Below are 20121 nucleotides of genomic sequence, written 5' to 3' on the forward strand. Positions count from 1 at the left end.
CCCACATTTAGCCACCCTCTTCCCATCTATAGACCCACAAATGTTTACTGTTTTTAAAAAGTACATGGAAGTTTTCTAAAACATTTTTACCCCTTAAGAGTTCTTGTGCTGATGAATCCCCAAACCTTTCTGGTCCCCTGATATATAACTTGCACTTGCCATTTTTTTTTATATCCTAGTATTTAATTTAACATTATCCTACACCTTTGTTAACCACAAACTGTGTGTATGCCTCTCATGAAATCCCTCTTTTTGATTATTTAGTTTAGCATCAGACCAGTTGTTTGAGTATCTATTCCTCTACTTACCCCTCAACTCATTTAACCAGTCCACCTCAGACAACTCTCGCCTCACACCAAAATAATTGCTTTATTTAAATTGAAGACATTGGTTAAGGACCTATATTTGGAATTCTATTATATTGTGGACAAAATTCCCATGGGACATTTAGTCATAAAAAGGCCCATGCAGGTCTTCTCTCACTACATGACCAAATCTAAAATATTATGATGAATTTAGCATTTAAGAGGCAAAAATTAAGCAACCACATTTTCAGACTACAGGAAAATGTTCATGTACAAAGATTTTAAATAAGATACAATGTTGCTTCTTATAGGAAGATCATAACTACTCTGCAAATAAGGGAATCAACATAAATTTAATTTGTGAATGAGTCTCATGTTTCCAATCCAGAAAATTAATAACCTGTTTGCAAGAAATGCAGTGCCCTTACAGACACTAAGCCCATTTCCTCTCAATTACTAATCCCAAATCCATTTTGCATGGACAAAGCACAAAGACAATCTGAAATGCTCAATGAAAGAATCAGGTTGAGACCTGCATATAAGATTGAAGTCTTCTGTGTTTAGAAATTACTAGACCAAGTGGGCCCGTTGGGCCTAAACCTCTCCTGCATTGGTGCAGCACCTTCTACTTTTCCCCCTCCCCTCCATTCCCCTTATCCTCCCTCCAGGAGATAGATTTAAACTTTAAAATGTGAATAACTTTAAATATATAACACCAAGTTCAATTAAACTTCTTCAATTAGCACCAAAGGGTCGACGGTGAGTAAAGTGGGCCTAAAATTGTTGCGCTATCGTGTACCGTATTGGCTGTAGTTCAGGAACAGGCAAGAGTTTTAGTACATAGATACCAAGACTGTGTTCAGCTGATAGTTAAATATCAATCACTAAGAAACATTGACACCTCATTAATACCAAAATAATAGCCAAAATCAAACACAGTATCAGCCAAAAATTACAAAACTCTGAGTTTATTGTCACAGTATCGTCACAATTGTAAAATTGTTTGTAAACAGCTTTACTTCCATGTAGAAATTAAAATCTTTGAGAATGATATTGTTATGTGTTGTAAACCAGCCCAACGGCATAAATGCACCAGTGTATCAATCTAAAAAAATGACCAGAGGCATTATTTGTTTCATGACATTCACAATTTTAGTTAAAAACACCAAGGTAAAGGGCGAGTTACAAACTAACGTGTCGAACAGTAACACCATCCCTTCCTCAGTGGAGTGAATGCCAGTTTCTGACATTGTTTCAAACTGTCTCCTAAACAAGTTGAGAATATGATCGTAAACATTGTGATTACTTATTTAATGTTATGTATCCAAAGGCACCTTTTGCTACCGTAGTGCCAATGAGAAAAAGATGTTTGGCAAGAAATGAATCTTAGCCTTGACGGACCTATTTTAAAGCACCACCACAGTATGTGAACACATCAAAAGTGGCAAATGGTAATTGAACCAATTACAGTAAGCATGCCTCTTGATCAACATGGATCTGGAACAACGAGTGGCTTGCAAAAGGGTAACGGAATTATGGATTATTTTATTCTCCCAGTATTAATTCCTAGACAATTCAAGAAATGCTTACTGAATGTATCCCCTCCATGACCACATTTGTGTGACCAGGGAAGCAGTCATAGTTCAGGGTTGATTAATTCAGCTGTCAACATTTGATTTGGCAGCTTCAGGTGAGAACGGTTGTGAAGCCACCAGAAGTGGTTCTCTCAGGACAGAAAAATGCGAGTCAAGCTTTGACTGAGGTGGCCAAAGTCACAACTTGGTCTGTTCCTCATATAATACTTTTCAAATACAGGCTTGGTATTTTATTCTTGCACTAGGGTGAACTTATTAGGAGTAATTTTAAGGAGTTCAAGTCTCAATATTAAGGGCTTAGAAAGTGTGACCAATATATAAACGTATAAAAAGGTTTTAAATACTGTTAATTGTACAAACATTAGTTTCAATTTGTTACAAATAGAAAAGTGAATATCGAGCTATAGAGGGAACAAAACTTGGCCCCTTTAGTTTAACCGTGCTTTCTTAACGTTTCAAGACATTCTTTCCACATCAGTCATCCGACAGTAGCTCAAAGAGTTGAGCAATATTCCTCCTCCTCCTAACACGTACAAGACCACTTTATGAATCTGAACAAAGGCAAAATAATGAATGAACCCTCCAATAACTGCAATAGTGTCTTGGTTCCTTGCTTGGTATTTTTCATTGTACAATGCAGTCCTTCAGGAATGGATGCCAGCAGATCAATACACTTCAAAATGTGAAAAACCCAAGACAAATTCTCCAACTCCTACAAAGTAAATCACTTGGGCAATGCCAAAAAGTGGTGCAATGACTAATGCCCGACAGACTGATCCCTTCAGGAATGAAGAAGGTCCTTCGTTTTTCCAGATTTTCCTGCACAGAAACAGCAATTGAAAGTCAATGAACAAATTATCATTAAGCATTTGGTTTCAATTACAGCCAGAGCCAGAGCAAAGAAAGCTTCCCTCCCTTGCTGCATGTCAATAATTTATCCAGGTCAAATATTTTGGCAACTTAAGTTCCCTCAAGTTTCACACCAGCACCATTTGGAAATACATGGTTACTCTTATGGTTAAGAATCGTACAATTCCCTTTCACTTTTTTTCTAAAGCCCAATTACAAGGAGTACATCATTTTAAATACAGCATAGCTCTGAGAATAACTTAAGACAACAGATCAGGCCTTGCTAATATTAAGAACAAATAAAATGAATGGATAATGGAGCCAAGAATCACAAGCAGGACTGTACTTCAAAGAAGAGAAAATGGAAAGTTCCCTCAAAAGTCAGTTCTCCTTCCTGATGTCTTGCGCTTTTATCTGTTCTTAATATTGCACGTCATTAAAATGTGTATCTATAATATATCATAGACAGACATGCAAGTAAATCTCAAACATATTGGGGAATAAACTAACATTTATTAGTACACGTACAACATGTCAGTTGCAACTGGTTAAGGAATCTGGGGTTTTTTTTGTACATTTCCGTTACTCAGATGTGATTTTTTTGATTTTTTTAAAACTTTGCTCACTCACCTAGCACAGTCCACAACTCCACTGTACGCTTCTTCATTTGCCCCTCTATGTAGTGACTGGAATCGTGTTTTGATCACTGCAATTAAAAAAAAAATTATAATCAAGCAACTCTGTTCATTTTCACAAACAGTGCCCAACAGGAACTTGAACATTAATTGAATCAAATCTAACATACAGGAAGAATAATTGCGTTATTCTCAAATGCAACCCCACTTTGACGGGGGGCCTTCCATCCCCTTGCGGGGGCTGTGCGTGTCGTTTGCCTCGGTAGGGGTCGAGCTGCCTGTCCGTGGGTGCGGGGGGAAGAGAGGGGAAGTTTTGTTGCCTCCATCACAGTGAGGGGGTGTTTGGAGTCACTGTGATGGATGTTTGTGTTGGGGTCGGGTGTCCTGTGTTCTTTTCTTTTTGCTGTATTTTGTGTGACTGCTGAAATTTCGCTCGGTGTTGTGCCGAGTGACAATAAAGTGTTGTTATGTTATGTTATGTTATGTTGACTGGCCAATTGCCAGTTAAAAAACTGAAAGCTCACAAGATTGGAAAATCCCCAAAAGGGGACAAGTTAACCCTCTCAAGTGAAGCACAACTGCTGCTAGTAACTTTACAGCAAATCTCATTGAATAATTGTTCTCATCTTGTTTCATCAAATCCAACTTCATTCAAAAAGGTCTATCGGAAAACTCAATTATAAATTTTAACTGTCATGAGTTCTCCACACACTCCCACTAGATTCCCTTTCCCCTACTGCTCACCCCTCCCCTCCTTTGTTCCCATCTCAAACCAACCCTTCTTATTCAGTTCCATTCTTCAACTTCTTTTCCTATCAAATTTCAGAATCTGCAGACATCTGCCAGTTTGTTGCTATTTCCACATTTCCCTCCCCATCTAACTGTTATCTGCCAATCAAGCAGCCAACTTGTATCCAGCTATCGCTTGCTAACTCTTGCCCCAGACTCGCAACCCCCAACCTACGTTCCTTCTACTTTTCTGTCCAAATAAAGGATCTCAACTCAAACCGTTGCTGTCCATTTCCCTCCATAGATGCTGCTTGACCTGCTGCATTCCTCCAGCAGCTCGCCTTGATCTATAGTCTCTTGTGCTTCAATTATAAATCTTGAATCCAAATCAGGTTTGATTGATCTTGCCTATATTTGCAAACTTAGATTGTCTCTAAAGATGCTTTTACTTTTAATCTAACAATTAAGATTTCAGCCAGGCCAACTCCCAAGGTGCCACAATAAATAGCCTGCACCAGTCGAGATAACAATTTGTGCTGTTCAGCAATGCCCGAAATGAACCCATCCAGACTGCCGCTTAATAAAAAATCACTATACCAATAAATAGCTATCCCAATGTATAACCCAATGTATAACCCAGCTTTATAGTAGATAAAATCTTATGTCACTGTGTGATTCTTACCATCACATGGATTGACAGCCACAGCTGCAATGGAACCAGCAATGCACCCAGATAAAAATGAATGGACAAAAGAAGCTCTCCCATCCACTGAATTTTGCCCAAGTTTGTTCAGATTGGCAAACAGTGGAAAATAGATGACAGAAAATGGAACATCCCTGTTCAACAGAAGAAAACAATTTTGTATAAATAAACATGTCGAAACTATAACATTACTAGTGTCTATTTATTATCATTGCATAACAGAGAGGAGCAATGACAAAGAGGAGACGAACAATAATAACATTTGAGGTATCTGCACAAGTATTTGAATAAATAAAATACAGAGTGCTATGGAACTAATGCAGGCAATTGGTATTAGTATCAATAGGTTTAATGGTTGGTATGGACATGGCAATTCGAAGGGCCTGTTCCCATGTTGTACATGTCTATGTCTCTCAGCACATTAATCCTCTAGTTCAACAAAAACACAGCACAAACCCCACTAAACAGTCTCCCACCTTCCCACAGGGTATTGCTGCAAAGATGCCCAAACACCCTAGAGAAAACAGGAATAAAGAAAGAAGCTATAACCTACATGCAATTTCTGAAAGATAATGGTATTTAATTGTTTCCCCAGCCTCGGGTACTTCTGCCAAAAGCATCTTGAGCTGCATAATAAAGGTATTGCTGGCTAACCAAAAAGTCGTATCTTGTTTTGAGGCAAAAGAATAACATTTTATTTGTACCTTAACTATACTACACCGCATAGATATATTTAGAATTGGTAAACTCATTGGTTACCCAACATATAAAGCTTTTGTACCTCAATATAGTGGCTCCTAATCCTTTGTACAGTCCTCTAAACCCTTGGGAGTAAAACAAATCCTTGGCAATCTGGGTCGCAGACATCGGTCTGGTAACAGCAGCAAGGCTAACGTAAGCCCGACTCAAAACTGGATTAGTAGCTACAACTTTAATGGATGAACTGGTCGGTAGTATCAATCTCTGCTGAGCCGCTGAAACAAATGAAGGGACAAGTTTAACATTTTGTATGGGTATTACAAGTATTATTAATTTAAATAAGGATGGGTAAATTGGATAAATACCTAATCTGCCAGCATCTTGAAGTTGGATTTTCAGCATCTCCATAGGAGTAGTGATAATGACCTGACAGAGCCCAGCTCCACAACCAGCCAGCATCTCTCCAAATATATTTAAACCCTTGCTGAAAAAGGCATCAAGTACACAAATCATGAATATTAACTCTATTCAAAATAAATTACTTGAATTTTTAGACATCACTTTTTGAACAATTATACCGAAACAAAAATTCCATTGCATTAAGATGTATCAAGAATGTCAAAATTAATCTGTACATACAATACCAAAGACACAATAAACCAGCAGGAATAAATAAGATGATCTACTCATCATCAGTATGTGGAGATGAACTAAGACAAAGCAAAAAAATTGAGTCAACAGAGCTCTATCTAGTTGACTGATGCTGTGTTATGCTCTTCTGCTGTTAAAATGGCATCAAGTTCAGGAGATCCAAGTCTGGGTGCCAAACTTGGAAGCCCCCTTGCTGGTTGACTTAGAAAGCCAAACCAGCCAGTATGTTTTGCTGCTTCTCACAGTTCCTATACCCCAATTTAAATGACAGCAAGCTTTGCACTTCGGTGTGTGTGTGTGTGTGTGTGTGTGTGTGGGGGGGGGGGGGGGGGAAGAGACTTCAAAATAATTTTTCATCACAGTTTTAACAAAGAATATTTTCTAACAAAGTTTGACTTTAATTTTGTGACATTTACTTGAACATTAAAAGTATAATAATATGCCTTTTAAAATCTTAGCATTCATAGCCAGCTTTTAAAGCAGTGCTTCGTATCACAGGAGGTTCTGCACAAGTGCAATTACATGTATGGACAATTTTAAAGAGGAAGAACTGAATAAAAGAATCGATGCAAATAATTTGCATATTACAGCACTGCATGCAGATTGTCTACTTCATGAGACTCAGATCAGGCTGTTGGAATGCAGCACGCTTCAGGCCAGCCGGATAGACTAATTGTATCAGGCGAGTATAGACTGAGGGATACTGAGGGGTAATTGAAATTAAAATTTTAATAAACTGAAATTTTAAAATGTTCTTGTAACATTGATACACAAAAACGTATTTTGAGACATACCCATTTCTTGACAGATATGAACGAAATAAATCATTTGCAGCCAGTTTAATAGCTTTCTCTGGTGTTACCAATGTAAGGTTCACAGCTGCGCCTGTCATATAAAAACAAAATCTTTCATTAAGTTCCTCTCTTAATTTTGTGAAGTGCCATTTAAATTCAACTTCGATAGACAAATAGAAGAGATATTATACAATAAGAATTTAGTCCCTTTTTCCTTCCTTAGCACACAACTGAATTTATGCAGCATTTAAAATGATATTTTGACTAACCGCTGAGAGATTTGAGTCTTCCAATCAGTCAGATATCATAATAATAGGGAAGGCTCAGAAAGAGGAAGAAGCATTTGCCAAATTTAAAGTGCAGGTTCAGTTTCTGGCCAAAAAAAGTTAACAGTTAGATGGGGAACAATTAATTTCACTTCATTGAATATGTGGATCAGAATTCAGAGCATGCTCCAGAGTTCAGAACAGCTGCTTTAATTGTAATGATGCTATCTGTATTCACATATACCACAGGATACAGATGTTCCTGACAATGGCATACATACAGAGCTTTGGGCTTCTGGTCACAATTCAATGAACAGGTCTCATGTATGACAAGGATTAGACTCGAGATGTTTGCATCTGATCAACGCTATCCAAGTCCAAAGAATGTTGAACTTAGCCTGGGTATCAGGTGTCCCACAGATATAACTTCAACCAATCAATGCATGCAAAATCTGTCCAGCTTGGAAAGTATAAAATCAAATGACGATTTTCCAATGGCTCAGCCATATATTAATAAAAAAGACATGCGTGTGTTTGACAAAAATTTCAATAGTAAATACTTTAAAATCAAGGACCAATTGCTGCAAAAACTTCAGTTCTGGCTAAGGAAATAGGGAATATTTCTGTACAAGTGCACAATTTTAAAGAGGAAGAACTGAAAAAAGAATGAATGCAAATAATTTGCACATTATAGCACTGCATGCAGATAGTCTACTTCACAGAGTTACAATAAGAGTGACAGCACTAATGGAAAGAAAGCAAGAAACTAGAATATGAAGAATATAAAAAGACCCCATGAAATTAATTTAGTTTTCTGTTGCCTAGTGTAAAGATCATAATTAAAAACTAATTTTTTAACAAACTATTTACAAGTTTGAAATAAGTACTTGTTAGAACAGTTGTCCACAATTTGGAATGCAAAGATTAACTATTTGAAATCTGCTACTGTCCACAAGAAAACCTTCAATTCAACAATCTAAAAAACTTTCCAATTGAAAAGATACATGCCATGTTATTCCATGTACATCAGTTTTATGACCATTTATGACCTTTAATAACAGACCTTGTGGTCAAGATAAAACAGGTTTGTACCAAGCTGGCTGAAATCAACTTTATCTGTGCTATAGACACACTAACTTTAACATTGGATTAAGGGGTGGGTTGGGGGTGAGGGAGGAGGACATCTGCTATTTAACTATTGCCACTTGAAAAGGAAATCACCCAGCTGCAAGCTCTACAGCCAAAAAAGAACTGTCAATGCCTAATTTTCCACTATTAATAACCATACTGCCAACTCATTTAATTGTGCAGGTGACTGCGATTTCCAAACAACCTGGTTAACATCTAAACAGTCAACATATTGCAAGTATTAATCTGGAACCTGGGGGGGCCAATAAAGAAATCTAACTCAAGCTCATCTCCAAGTGTGCTGCATTTATGGAGTTAAAGCTGCCTTTAGGAGACGAAAGGTATAGCCCCTGTAAAAATTTCACTCAAAAGGTGGAAAACTAAAGATAATAGGGTAGGATTCCAGAATTTCTTTGCAAACTGAAGAATGACTGAGCAATGAAATGTTAAGGATAGATTAAAGAGTGCTAATAAATGGTGGTAGGAGATAGGAAAGACAGGAAAATTAAACAAATAGCAATGGAATCTTCAGATTTTAAAAAGATACGCAATTAACATTGAAAATAGAAAGAAACGTATCCTAATTACAAGAGTAAATGGTACTGTAAACCATTTAATGGTTTGATCCATCGTGGCTTCGCCAGATCGGCTAGGCCTCAATATCCATGGCGACCGTCTGTAACATGAAAAACACAGATGCAAACAAGACCATTTCCTACAAGATTTTGTTTATATATATATGTAGCGGACAGTAGGCATTAACATTTCCCTTTGATGATATTTTAACATCTGAACATCTAACCCCTCTACTTTCCTGATCTAAGTTTAAAATATCTCAACCAATGAGCATGTTTTCAGAAGTCATATTACTGATCTCTGAAGTACTATTAACATTTTGTATGAGTCAAACAGGAAACGTATGTGTAAGCTTTAATGAGACTGTGTTGAAAGCATGCAGAAAGTAGGCCAGTTTAATTATTTGAACTGTGTGTGCTTTAAGTAGCCCAGACTAATTATTTGAATTACATGCAAATTATAGCCTTTCACAAAGAACAGGCTTCAACATGTTGGAGCTTGAACTTGTATGGCAAAAATCCATGAATAAAAATGTGGGCAAATGCCAGCCAGTGTAACCTTACCAAACCAATCCTACCATGGATAGGAACCTGGAGAGATTCAGTTCAGCACCTGCTCCAAGCTGCATTGTTTAGAAATTATAATTTCTCACAAGGTCTTCTATTTTCCAAATTTATATTATCTCAGCCCAGGAATTATTAGCATAATGCCAACCATCAACCCATTTACACTAATCCCAATTCTCCACTAATTTCAGCAACGCTCTCCCTGTTCCCCACCTACCCGATTCCACCACTCATCTACATATTAGGGGCAGTTTACAATGGCCAATTAATCTGCTTAATTTTTGGGATGCGGGAGAAAACTAGAGTAACAGGAGGAAACCAGTATGATCTCAGAGCACCAGGATTAAATCATCGCCCCTGGCACTGTCAGGCAGTGGTTCCATTAGCTGTGGCACAATATCATCCTGTTTGTCATAAAGAAAAAAGTCAGTTTACTATCATTTGGTGGGAATATGATGACGAGATAGATTCAACCTTATTCAGAGACACTGACTCCAGAAAACATGCCCAATAACTGTACATTTCTCAAACTCTTCAGCAGCACATTCGATTTAGCTGTACAAATGACATTGGAGTTAATTGCTTAATGAGCACAAGATCAAAATGATCTAGCTATAGTCTTAAAATGTTCAGGAATTTTAACAAATCACAATATTTAATTTAGAAGTCTTCCCAAACTAATACTTCATGAATAACATCACTATGAAATATGAGGCTGCTTCGACATGTTAATTAATCTAGGCAACAGTACTCTACTTCCAAGTTTAGAAAATGATTTCAAAAAAATTTAAACAGTTGTCACTCTATGACCCCTGCTGGATGTGCAGGCAAGACAAAGCAAAGAATGGCCCGGCTATGACCTCTTACACATGAAGAATGACAACCAAGGTACCAGTTAATCCCTCTGGTCTCAAACCCCAATGCAAGCCAAGCCATCAGCAGGTAAGAATTTAAAGGGCTTTAGCCATTTTTAATTAAAAGATATGAACATATGTATCAACTAACATTACTGCACTAAAAAAAGTATTTAAACTAAACTGCTTGTTATAAACACTATCTTCAACAGTGAATTCATTTTACAAATTAATCACATGTTACTTTGTGGAAGAAATGCAGAACATCACCAGTAACATGAGGTTTCTACGAAGTTCTGTTCTGCATATTTCCGAAGATTGCACCAATGCATGGAAAACAAACCCCTACCTCTATACATTCCAAAATATCCTTCAGATCGCACGGTCTTAATGAGACAGTCCATCCTAAAGAAACAAAGACAGCAACGTTAAAAACAAATGTACACCAAATGGCACAATTGAAAGAAATTAAAGGTAAAGCCTAGCAAGTCAAATTAATCCAGTTCCTACTTCAAAAAGAGTACTGATGCTAAAGCAACTTGAGCATTAAAATCACCAAATGGTAAGATTTGCTCTATGCTAACAGAAACATAATCTCTAATGAGAATGCCCATTTAGAACAGGAGTAGTAATTTTGCCTTCCATGAGCTAAAATGTCCAATAATAGAACATATCCAAAGTGAATAAAGCCAGTAGGGATCTTTGAATGATTCAAAGTGTTCAGGAAGCTTAAATGCTAAACAATTATATATTTAAAATAAAGTGTCATTGCTTTAATATGCCCATTTATGTTAGTGCAACTTACATGCTGGTATAGGTACGCTGCCCATTCCTTTGGTTCTGCAGTCTGGTTTTAGTCAGATCAATCGGAAAAACACACGTAACTCCAATTAATCCAGCAATTCCACCATTGATGAGTTTAGCAGGAAGACTGAGAATTGAACAAAAACACAAGTTAGCTGCAAGCCACACAATATTTTAAAATATAAATCTTCATATGCTAAGCCTTCAGCAGGATCTTTAAAACAGAAACTTATCCAGAGTGATAAAGGAACCTGCCATCCGTGACAAATCATATCCAGATTGTCCTTACTGTTTGTGGTAGAAGTTTAAGTAAAAGAATATCATTTTCCTACCAGTAAAGATAACCATTTATTCATTGGAGGTGGTTATTACTAATAATGCTATAATTTCACGAGAACCCCCACTTGCACCCAAACTGTGGCGATAATTAAAAGTCAAGCACAAACTGTACACAGAAGCACATCAGACCAGTTATCGGTTTAATCATCCTGCTGAGGTACGGCACCAAGCATACAGAAACAGTAGTCAGAGGCAAATGTTAGCACCAGGGCACAAGCAAGTGAAAGTTTACAGAGTTAACAGGAAAACAGCAAAATTCCTACCTGACTTGGTTGTTAGACATTTTAATGATCTTTTTCAAAGTATGCAGAAACCAGATATTTGTAGAGGTCCACACGACACAGCTGAAGAGTCACTGGTAATTGCTGCCTAGATACTAAAATTAGATCTTTATTAATCTACTTAATTCATAATCAGCCGCACAAGTAAACTTTTCATATCGCAATTCATCCCCACTGTGAAAAGAGCCAATTCGGACTTCAGTGCATCTACCTTACTTTCCATGATATACCAATATTGAGTTGAACAACATGAATAAAAGGAGAAATCAATGCCATTCTAGTCTTAACCAATTGTGGCATATATCTATCGAAGAAAAAAATATTTAAATTTGAAAATCTGCACTGCTATTCAAAGTACATCACACCATTCTCAGCTCTAATAAACACAGGAATTCTAAACATGTAACATGCAAATAGATCTTGTTGGGATTAAAGGTCTTGAAACGAAAAAAGGAGATCAAAAGCAAAATCTCACTCCCCTACAAATGCATACATATATACAATATAAGATAACAGTGCAAGTGGGCTGACTCGAATTTCAGAGCAGCCAAGTAAGTTAACCACTTGTGTGCAGGAGGTAACTGCAGATGCTGGTTTACACTGAAGATAAGACACAAAATGCTGGAGTAACAGCATTCACTGTCAGGCAGCATCTCTGGAGAAAAGGAATCGGTGATGTTTCGGGTCAAAACTCATCTTCAGTCACTCATGCCACCAAGGTAGAACCAGCCAAAAATTGCAATTAAGTTTTAAACTTGGACTATATGACTGGGGGACAGCAATTGTCAGTTCCCTCACTGTTGCATGTAAAGAGCTTGGGCTGGATTCATGTAGTTAATGACATGTCCACAAAAGGTTACAGCTTCCAGAATTCACAGTAGCAAAATCCCCATCATGGACCAGGCTGCAGACTAAAAGTATTGCATTTATTCATTTCACTAAATTCTTATCAGCAACTTTGTTATTTCCTAGCAGCCTAAATTTCATTCTCAACTTTAACTAATCAAGATTAGTTATTTTGCCAAAAAACGACATCAACCTTTCCTTCCAATCAGGCTATTGCATTTACTTGGATATATTCAGCGAAAGACACCACACAAACGTGGCCAGTGCAGATAGGCACACAGTCCATGATATCACAATACTTTCCACACATCACGACCACAGAACCTCAGCCAGGCAATGCATGTAGCTGCTACTATCCGAGTAGCTTTAACTACCATCTCTGCTTCACCCATTTATTGTTTTACCACTTTGTAAGGTGGTCATAGTTATGAGAAATATAGAAGAAACAGGCATACTCAAATGGTACCATTTGAACTTTTAACAATGGACACATCTATGTAGTGACAGGACAGGTGGACAAACCAAGAGAAGCCAGGAGAATGGAGTTTAAAGAGAAAGATAAATCTGCCATGACTGAATAGCAGAGTAGACTTAATGGGCTGAATGGCTCAATTTTGCTCCTAGAACTTGTGTGTGGGCAGGTGGGCTTAGTTTAATTTGGCACAATAGACCGTTTGCCAACTGGTGGCCAAGAAGCCGGTTCCTATGTTTTATGGTAAAACATAGGATCTTGGGGTTTTACAAATAAAAGGCAAAAACTAATAAACTTTTCCAAAATGAAAAACAAACTAACCCCCAGATGAAGTATTGTGTCCAAACCAGAGCATGATAATACTAATTGAAGAAGGAAATGTTATGTTGATCAAAATATCTTCAGAGATAATGTCATACCAAATCAGTCATTATGTCTGCAGCATAAAGTTGGAGCCAATTTTACTCACACTATAAATCCCATTATGAAATCCTGGTCTGGGCTCAAAGCAGATTTCAGAGATCATACAAAAATCCCAAACTCTCATTGAAAATTTAGTGATGGCTTTACAGCCCAAATGGGATTATATTCTATTTATATAACAGTAGAAATATTGTCTAATGTGGGAACTAGTGATATTACACTAATGAGATGGCTATCACTTGGCCTCGGCAGAAGACATGATCACAGAATATCTGCAACATTCTATGTAAGGCACCTGAAGTGCCAGCAAAAATATATTGAGGGAGCATTTTGAAAAAAGTATGGTTGAGCCTCATGGCACTAAATGATATTCAGAAATCTACACATCAAGTCGAGTTTATTGTCATATTCACAAGCATGGTGAGGTACAGGCACAGTGAAAATCTTGCCTGCAACACAGGTATTTTGACTAACAACATTCAAAAAACAGAAATGAAACAATTTCTGCAAGACAGTAAAGAAGAAAACGTCAACACATTAGTGCCAATGCAAGGAGAAAACAAGACTATGTCGATGCAATAGGTATCCCATTATGTCCCATTGCCGAGGTAGGATTAGGACTGTGCTGATAGTTGTAGGGAAGCAAATTTATTGAACCTTCAGGATTCTGTACCTTCTGCCCAACTGCAACAGCAAGAAACGAGCATGGCCCAGGGATACTGCCTTCTTGAGACAGGGCCTAGTGGGAAGGGCTGTGATGGACTAGGCTGCATCCATCACTTTCTCCAGCCTTTTGCATTCTTGTATGTTGGAATCACCATACCAGACAACAATGCAAGCAATCAGGAAACATTCTTCACTGTATCAGTAGAAGTTTGTCAGAGTATTTGGTGACATTAAATTAAGAAAGTGGAGGTCCTGGGCCCAGGACAAGTCACCTGATATGCAATGATCCAGGATTCTGAAGTTGGCAAGCATTTTGCAATATGACCTGTAAATCCAGATCACATCTCTCTACGTGTCATGTTCTTAGTATGAATTTGTGAAGCTGCAATAAGGAGTGCAAGCCTAGCACTCAGTTCAAAGCACTTTTCAATTCTACTCTTAGTTGCCCAATCATAGATCTGTGTGGCACCAAAGGATCAACTCCAATAGTACTTAGTTGCCAGACTGTTCTCGAGTCATCTGTAATTTACTTAAGTGATTGGCACAAACGTTGTTGGAGCAAAAAGTTAAGAGGACAGTTGTATTCTTCAAAATTGCTCAACACTTTTTCCAGATCAAATTTTTAAGACGCATATTTGTAATACATCCAGATCACAGTAATTTCTCACTGAAACAACGACAAAGCAATCTAAGGAATCTCAGAACTAAGCAATCCGAGAAGAGAAATTTGGGATTTTTAAAAAGCTACACTAATATTTTAACGACAATTTCAGAACCATAAGGTTACACACTTTGGTAGACACAAAATGCTGGAGTAACTCAGTGGGACAGACGGCATCTCTGGAGGGAAGGAATGGATGACGTTTCGGGTCGAGACCCTTCTTCAAACTTTTACAGCTCAGCTATCAAAATCATAAATTTCAAGAATTAGCAGTGTCTTTGAAAATCAGAAGGGTTTAATGGCACTCTTTCAGAGGCCTCAATACTAATCGAGAAATAAATGCAGCATAATCACAAAATTAAACCAAACCTTTCTCGTATACCTCAAGCACAACAAATACACCCAACGTCAGTAATAAATGTCGTCTGATTTGGAAATTGTAGAATTACTATGACATACAATTCATATATCATGGCCACGGGGACATTATGCTCGTTAGATCGCATGACATACTGTCATTACACTGAATACAACTCAAGACAGATGACATTGAAAACCTGCATATTTCAAGACCAAAGCCATTAGTTAGTAATAGTCTCTAACCTGTTTGTTAACTATGCAAGATTCAACCATCAGCAGAGCAGCAGGTTGCTGCAAATTCAGGTCCTCCTCCAGAGACCTCAGCACACAAAAATCTCAACCACTCCATCTGCTCAGAGGGTCAAACTAAATTAAACATTGCATGGGGTTACATCTATTCTCACAAATGGATATAAAAGAACCCATGGCATAATCCTGAAGCACAACAATTTGGCCACAACACCCTATATAATATTCACCCCCAAACTAACATTATTAAATTGATTATTTAACCTATCACGCTGCTGCTTCTGGACAACACATTTTCAGTTTATAACATTAACCGCATTGCAGAAATACATTTTGGACTTCATTGTTTGAGGGGATTTTGGAACATTGAGATCATAAATTATGCAATATGCCAAATTTTTCCTGTCACAACTCTACTAGATTTTATGGCCCATTTAAGAGACTAGGATCATCAATACAATTCAAAACAGCCAGAGTGATAAAGTTTAGGTGTAAGAATTAATTTTTTTGACTAAGCATATTTACACTAAAATTGTGAAATGTGATAAAATTACACGAAAATTGCACAATTCCATGGAGGCAGTTACCGTTTCATTGTGTGGCCTTGACATTTGAAAGATGCTAAAACAAATCCTCAAACCCACTTCCTTTCCAGTGGAGGATTGTAGTCATTTCCTGGACTGCACCAGATTAACCGACTGCATCTGAATCGAAGCTCCTACAATTGACTTCAGCTGATATAACAGAGTGGAGTCAACTAATAATCATACTCCTTGCACGTGGAGTAATATTCCATGAGTAAGATTATTACTCAAGAATTTCGCAGCAGTGACAAAAGTCAATCTTGTGCAGGGTCAGTTTCAATTCCTATGGCAACCATAACTACAAGAAGGAATCAAGTACAGCAGCAAGGCAACACTCAGAGAAGTGCTCTACGCCTTCAAAACATAAAAGCTGATAAAGGGAAGGAATGGCTAATAGACTACATTAACCCACAACTTTTGAAATTTATTTAATTGAGTGTCATTAACGAGGTCATATAGAATCACACAAAAATAAAAATCAATCTGAAGAAGCTCTCCTCTGCCCGCAATTTATTTTCCAGCATTTATTTATTTTTTAAATCAAGCATACTTTGAGATTCAGGTTTCTAATCTACTACTTGAAAACCCACGTTCTATGAAACCCACAAACTGAAACCTTCATCGTCAGTATTGCATATTTCCGTTTCTGGGTTTAGGTCGTGTACTGTCTTTGAGTGTTTGAAAAGCGCTATATAAATGTAATGCATTATTATTATTATTATTACTGTAATCAATGTCCCCATCTGAATGTCTTTCCTGCCAATCGAATTTAACATTCTCAAAATGATTGAGTGTAATTCTTAATGTAACGGTTTCGATATCAATTCTTAACGTAACAGATGCAAACGGCTGATTTAACTTCAGAAAACTGCCTGAATCGTTCATGATTACTCATTCACTAACGAAGAGTCTCGAATGTACGAAGAGGATTCCATTCAGTCACATGGAATTTTATCATTTCATTGGGAAACTGGTGACAGAATGGTGGAATGTTAAACTTTTAACAACTTGTTAGTTGCACAATGTTCTATCTAAAGTTGAAACCATACCACAACGATCTGGAATATATCGTTCGAAGGGATATTAATGCCAGAGTCGACAACCACTTTCATGATGTACTTTAAGAAGGATTGGAATCCTTCAAGTAAGAATTTCACTGTTCTGTCTGGGGCATCTGACAATAAAACACTCTTTACTCTGTAGAGAACAGGTTGGCGAGGGGGTGGGGCGCCCAAACCAAAGGAATCCGTTACCCATTCATTAATTCACTGAAGGGTCTCGACCCGAAACACCACACATTCCTTCATTCCAGAGATGTAGCCTGTCCCGTTGAGTTACTCCAGCTTTTTGTGTCTATCTTCGGTTTAAATCAGCACCTGCAGTTCCTTCTTACACATTAATTCACTGGTTCGCCCTTTCCCTCGTACACGCCGATTGAGCTCAGACATTTTACAACAGTTCCTAACGTTAAAATAAGAGCTGGTAGATCAGCCCACGCCTGTTGGCGAGCTTGATTTGCCGCTAGCTAGCGCGAAGCAGGGTCGCTGGTCGTCCGGTCTGACGGCGCCCGAAAATTAAATGACCTTGGCAGTCAAACTCCACGGTACTTACCGTCTGGATTTCACAGGTAGTGACGTTTAGGTTGCCCTTTTTGTAATCTCGGTGACAGATTGTTTTTCTAATCTGGGTGACTGGTCGTTCTCAGTGGCGTGTGGTTCGACGCAGCGTTGGAAGTGTCCGTGCGTCGGCAGCTCTGCTGGTGGAAAGGACTCGCATCCGGCTCGCCTCCGGACCACTAAGCGGGAGGCGGGACCTTGCCGGCCCCTCGGCCAATCCCCTCCACGGCCGTCTGAGCCCTCGCTGCTCTATTGGCTTTTGCGCAGTGACTGACGTACCCGCCGGATTGTGAGCATTTCAAATCCGCCTCGAACCACACCTCCGATCGGCAGCCAATCACGTGTCGGACCCCTCCCCCCACGGGAGCCAATCGCGTGGCGGCTGGGCTGCATGGTCGCCGCGTGATCAGCGTTTGCCCCAGATGAGGTTCGCACGCAGTTAACGGTCTGCGGCGCCTCAGGCTTGCAGAGCGGGTCGAGCCGAGGTGAGGAGAATCTGCCTCGCTTGTTAATGAAATCAATTAGGCCTTTCGGCCCATCAGGTCTACTCCGCTATTCAATCCTGGCTGATCTATCTCTCGCTCCTAACACCATTCCTCTGCCTTCTCTCCATAACCTCAGCCACCTTTACTAATCCAAAGACGTACAGGTATGTAGGTTAATTGGCTGGGTAAATGTAAAAATTGTCCCTAGTGGGTGTAGGATAGTGTTAATGTGCGGGGATCACTGGGCGGCACGGACTTGGTGGGCCGAAAAGGCCTGTTTCCGGCTGTATATATATGATATGATATGATAATCTATCTCTGTCTTAAATATATCCACTGACTTGGCCTCCACTGCCTTATGTGGCAAAGAATTCCACAGATTCTTGATTAATAGACAATAGGTGCAGGAGTAGGTCATTCAGCCCTTCGAGCCAGCACCGCCATTCAATGCGATCATGGCTGATCACTCTCAATCAGTACCCCGTTCCTGCCTTCTCCCCATACCCCTTTACTCCGCTATCCTTAAGAGCTCTATCCAGCTCTCTCTTGAAAGCATCCAACGAACTGGCCTCCACTGCCTTCTGAGGCAGAGAATTCCACACCTTCACCACTCTCTGACTGAAAAAGTTCTTCCTCATCTCCGTTCTAAATGGCCTACCCCTTATTCTTAAACTGTGGCCCCTTGTTCTGGACTCCCCCAACATTGGGAACATGTTTCCTGCCTCTAATGTGTCCAATCCCCTAATTATCTTATATGTTTCAATAAGATCCCCCCTCATCCTTCTAAATTCCAGTGTATACAAGCCCAATCGCTCCAGCCTTTCAACATACGACAGTCCCGCCATTCCGGGAATTAACCTAGTGAACCTACGCTGTACGCCCTCCATAGCAAGAATATCCTTCCTCAAATTTGGAGACCAAAACTGCACACAGTACTCCAGGTGCGGTCTCACCAGGGCCCGGTACAACTGTAGAAGGACCTCTTTGCTCCTATACTCAACTCCTCTTGTTATGAAGGCCAACATTCCATTGGCTTTCTTCACTGCCTGCTGTACCTGCATGCTTCCTTTCATTGACTGATGCACTAGGACACCCAGATCTCGTTGAACTCCCCCTCCTCCTAACTTGACACCATTCAGATAATAATCTGCCTTTCTATTCTTACTTCCAAAGTGAATAACCTCACACTTATCTACATTAAACTGCATCTGCCATGTATCCGCCCACTCACACAACCTGTCCAAGTCACCCTGCAGCCTTATTGCATCTTCCTCACAATTCACACTACCCCCCAGCTTAGTATCATCTGCAAATTTGCTAATGGTACTTTTAATCCCTTCGTCTAAGTCATTAATGTATATCGTAAATAGCTGGGGTCCCAGCACCGAACCTTGCGGTACCCCACTGGTCACTGCCTCCCATTCCGAAAGGGACCCATTTATCCCCACTCTTTGCTTTCTGTCTGTCAACCAATTTTCTATCCATGTCAGTACCCTACCCCCAATACCATGTGCCCTAATTTTGCCCACTAATCTCCTATGTGGGACCTTGTCGAAGGCTTTCTGAAAGTCGAGGTACACCACATCCACTGACTCTCCCCTGTCAATTTTCCTAGTTACATCCTCAAAAAATTCCAGTAGATTTGTCAAGCATGATTTCCCCTTCGTAAATCCATGCTGACTCGGAATGATCCTGTTACTGCTATCCAAATGCTCAGCAATTTCGTCTTTTATAATTGACTCCAGCATCTTCCCCACCACTGATGTCAGACTAACTGGTCTATAATTACCCGTTTTCTCTCTCCCTCCTTTCTTAAAAAGTGGGATAACATTTGCTATCCTCCAATCCACAGGAACTGATCCTGAATCTATAGAACATTGAAAAATGATCTCCAATGCTTCCACTATTTCTAGAGCCACCTCCTTAAGTACCCTGGGATGCAGACCATCAGGCCCTGGGGATTTATCAGCCTTCAGTCCCATCAG

The 20121-nt window shown here is 39.1% G+C and overlaps 1 protein-coding gene across 3 annotated transcripts; it reads right to left on the minus strand.

The window, feature by feature from the left end:
- Nucleotides 1–1271: 1271 nt before the first annotated feature.
- LOC144605491 (mitochondrial glutamate carrier 1-like) lies at nt 1272–17787 on the minus strand. Of its 3 annotated transcripts, XM_078420819.1 has the most exons (10): nt 17647–17787; nt 11757–11869; nt 11156–11281; nt 10700–10755; nt 6961–7051; nt 5881–5999; nt 5598–5790; nt 4796–4950; nt 3380–3455; nt 1272–2719 (listed from the first exon to the last, which is right to left on the minus strand). In XM_078420819.1, exons 2-10 carry the CDS (start codon nt 11774–11776, stop codon nt 2566–2568), a joined length of 990 nt encoding a protein of 329 aa, XP_078276945.1. In that variant the 5' UTR covers nt 11777–11869; nt 17647–17787; the 3' UTR covers nt 1272–2565. The 3 variants fall into 3 exon arrangements, with proteins under 3 accessions (XP_078276945.1, XP_078276944.1, XP_078276946.1); XM_078420818.1 differs by having other exon boundaries at nt 5598–5999; XM_078420820.1 differs by lacking the exons at nt 11757–11869; nt 17647–17787 and adding an exon at nt 8943–9030 and having other exon boundaries at nt 11156–11229.
- Between the last annotated feature and the right edge of the window lie 2334 nt (nt 17788–20121).

This window comes from Rhinoraja longicauda, chromosome 24, assembly GCF_053455715.1.
Source record: "Rhinoraja longicauda isolate Sanriku21f chromosome 24, sRhiLon1.1, whole genome shotgun sequence".
In the NCBI taxonomy this organism is placed as follows: domain Eukaryota; kingdom Metazoa; phylum Chordata; class Chondrichthyes; order Rajiformes; family Arhynchobatidae; genus Rhinoraja; species Rhinoraja longicauda.

Coding starts and splice junctions, on each gene's coding strand:
- LOC144605491 (XM_078420818.1), bottom strand. CDS start 11,776: ATGTCTAACAACCAAGTCAG. Junction 11,282..11,756: donor ATGTCTAACAACCAAGTCAG/GTAGGAATTTTG, acceptor TTCAATTCTCAG/TCTTCCTGCTAAACTCATCA. Junction 3,456..4,795: donor GGCTGTCAATCCATGTGATG/GTAAGAATCACA, acceptor TTTTAATTGCAG/TGATCAAAACACGATTCCAG.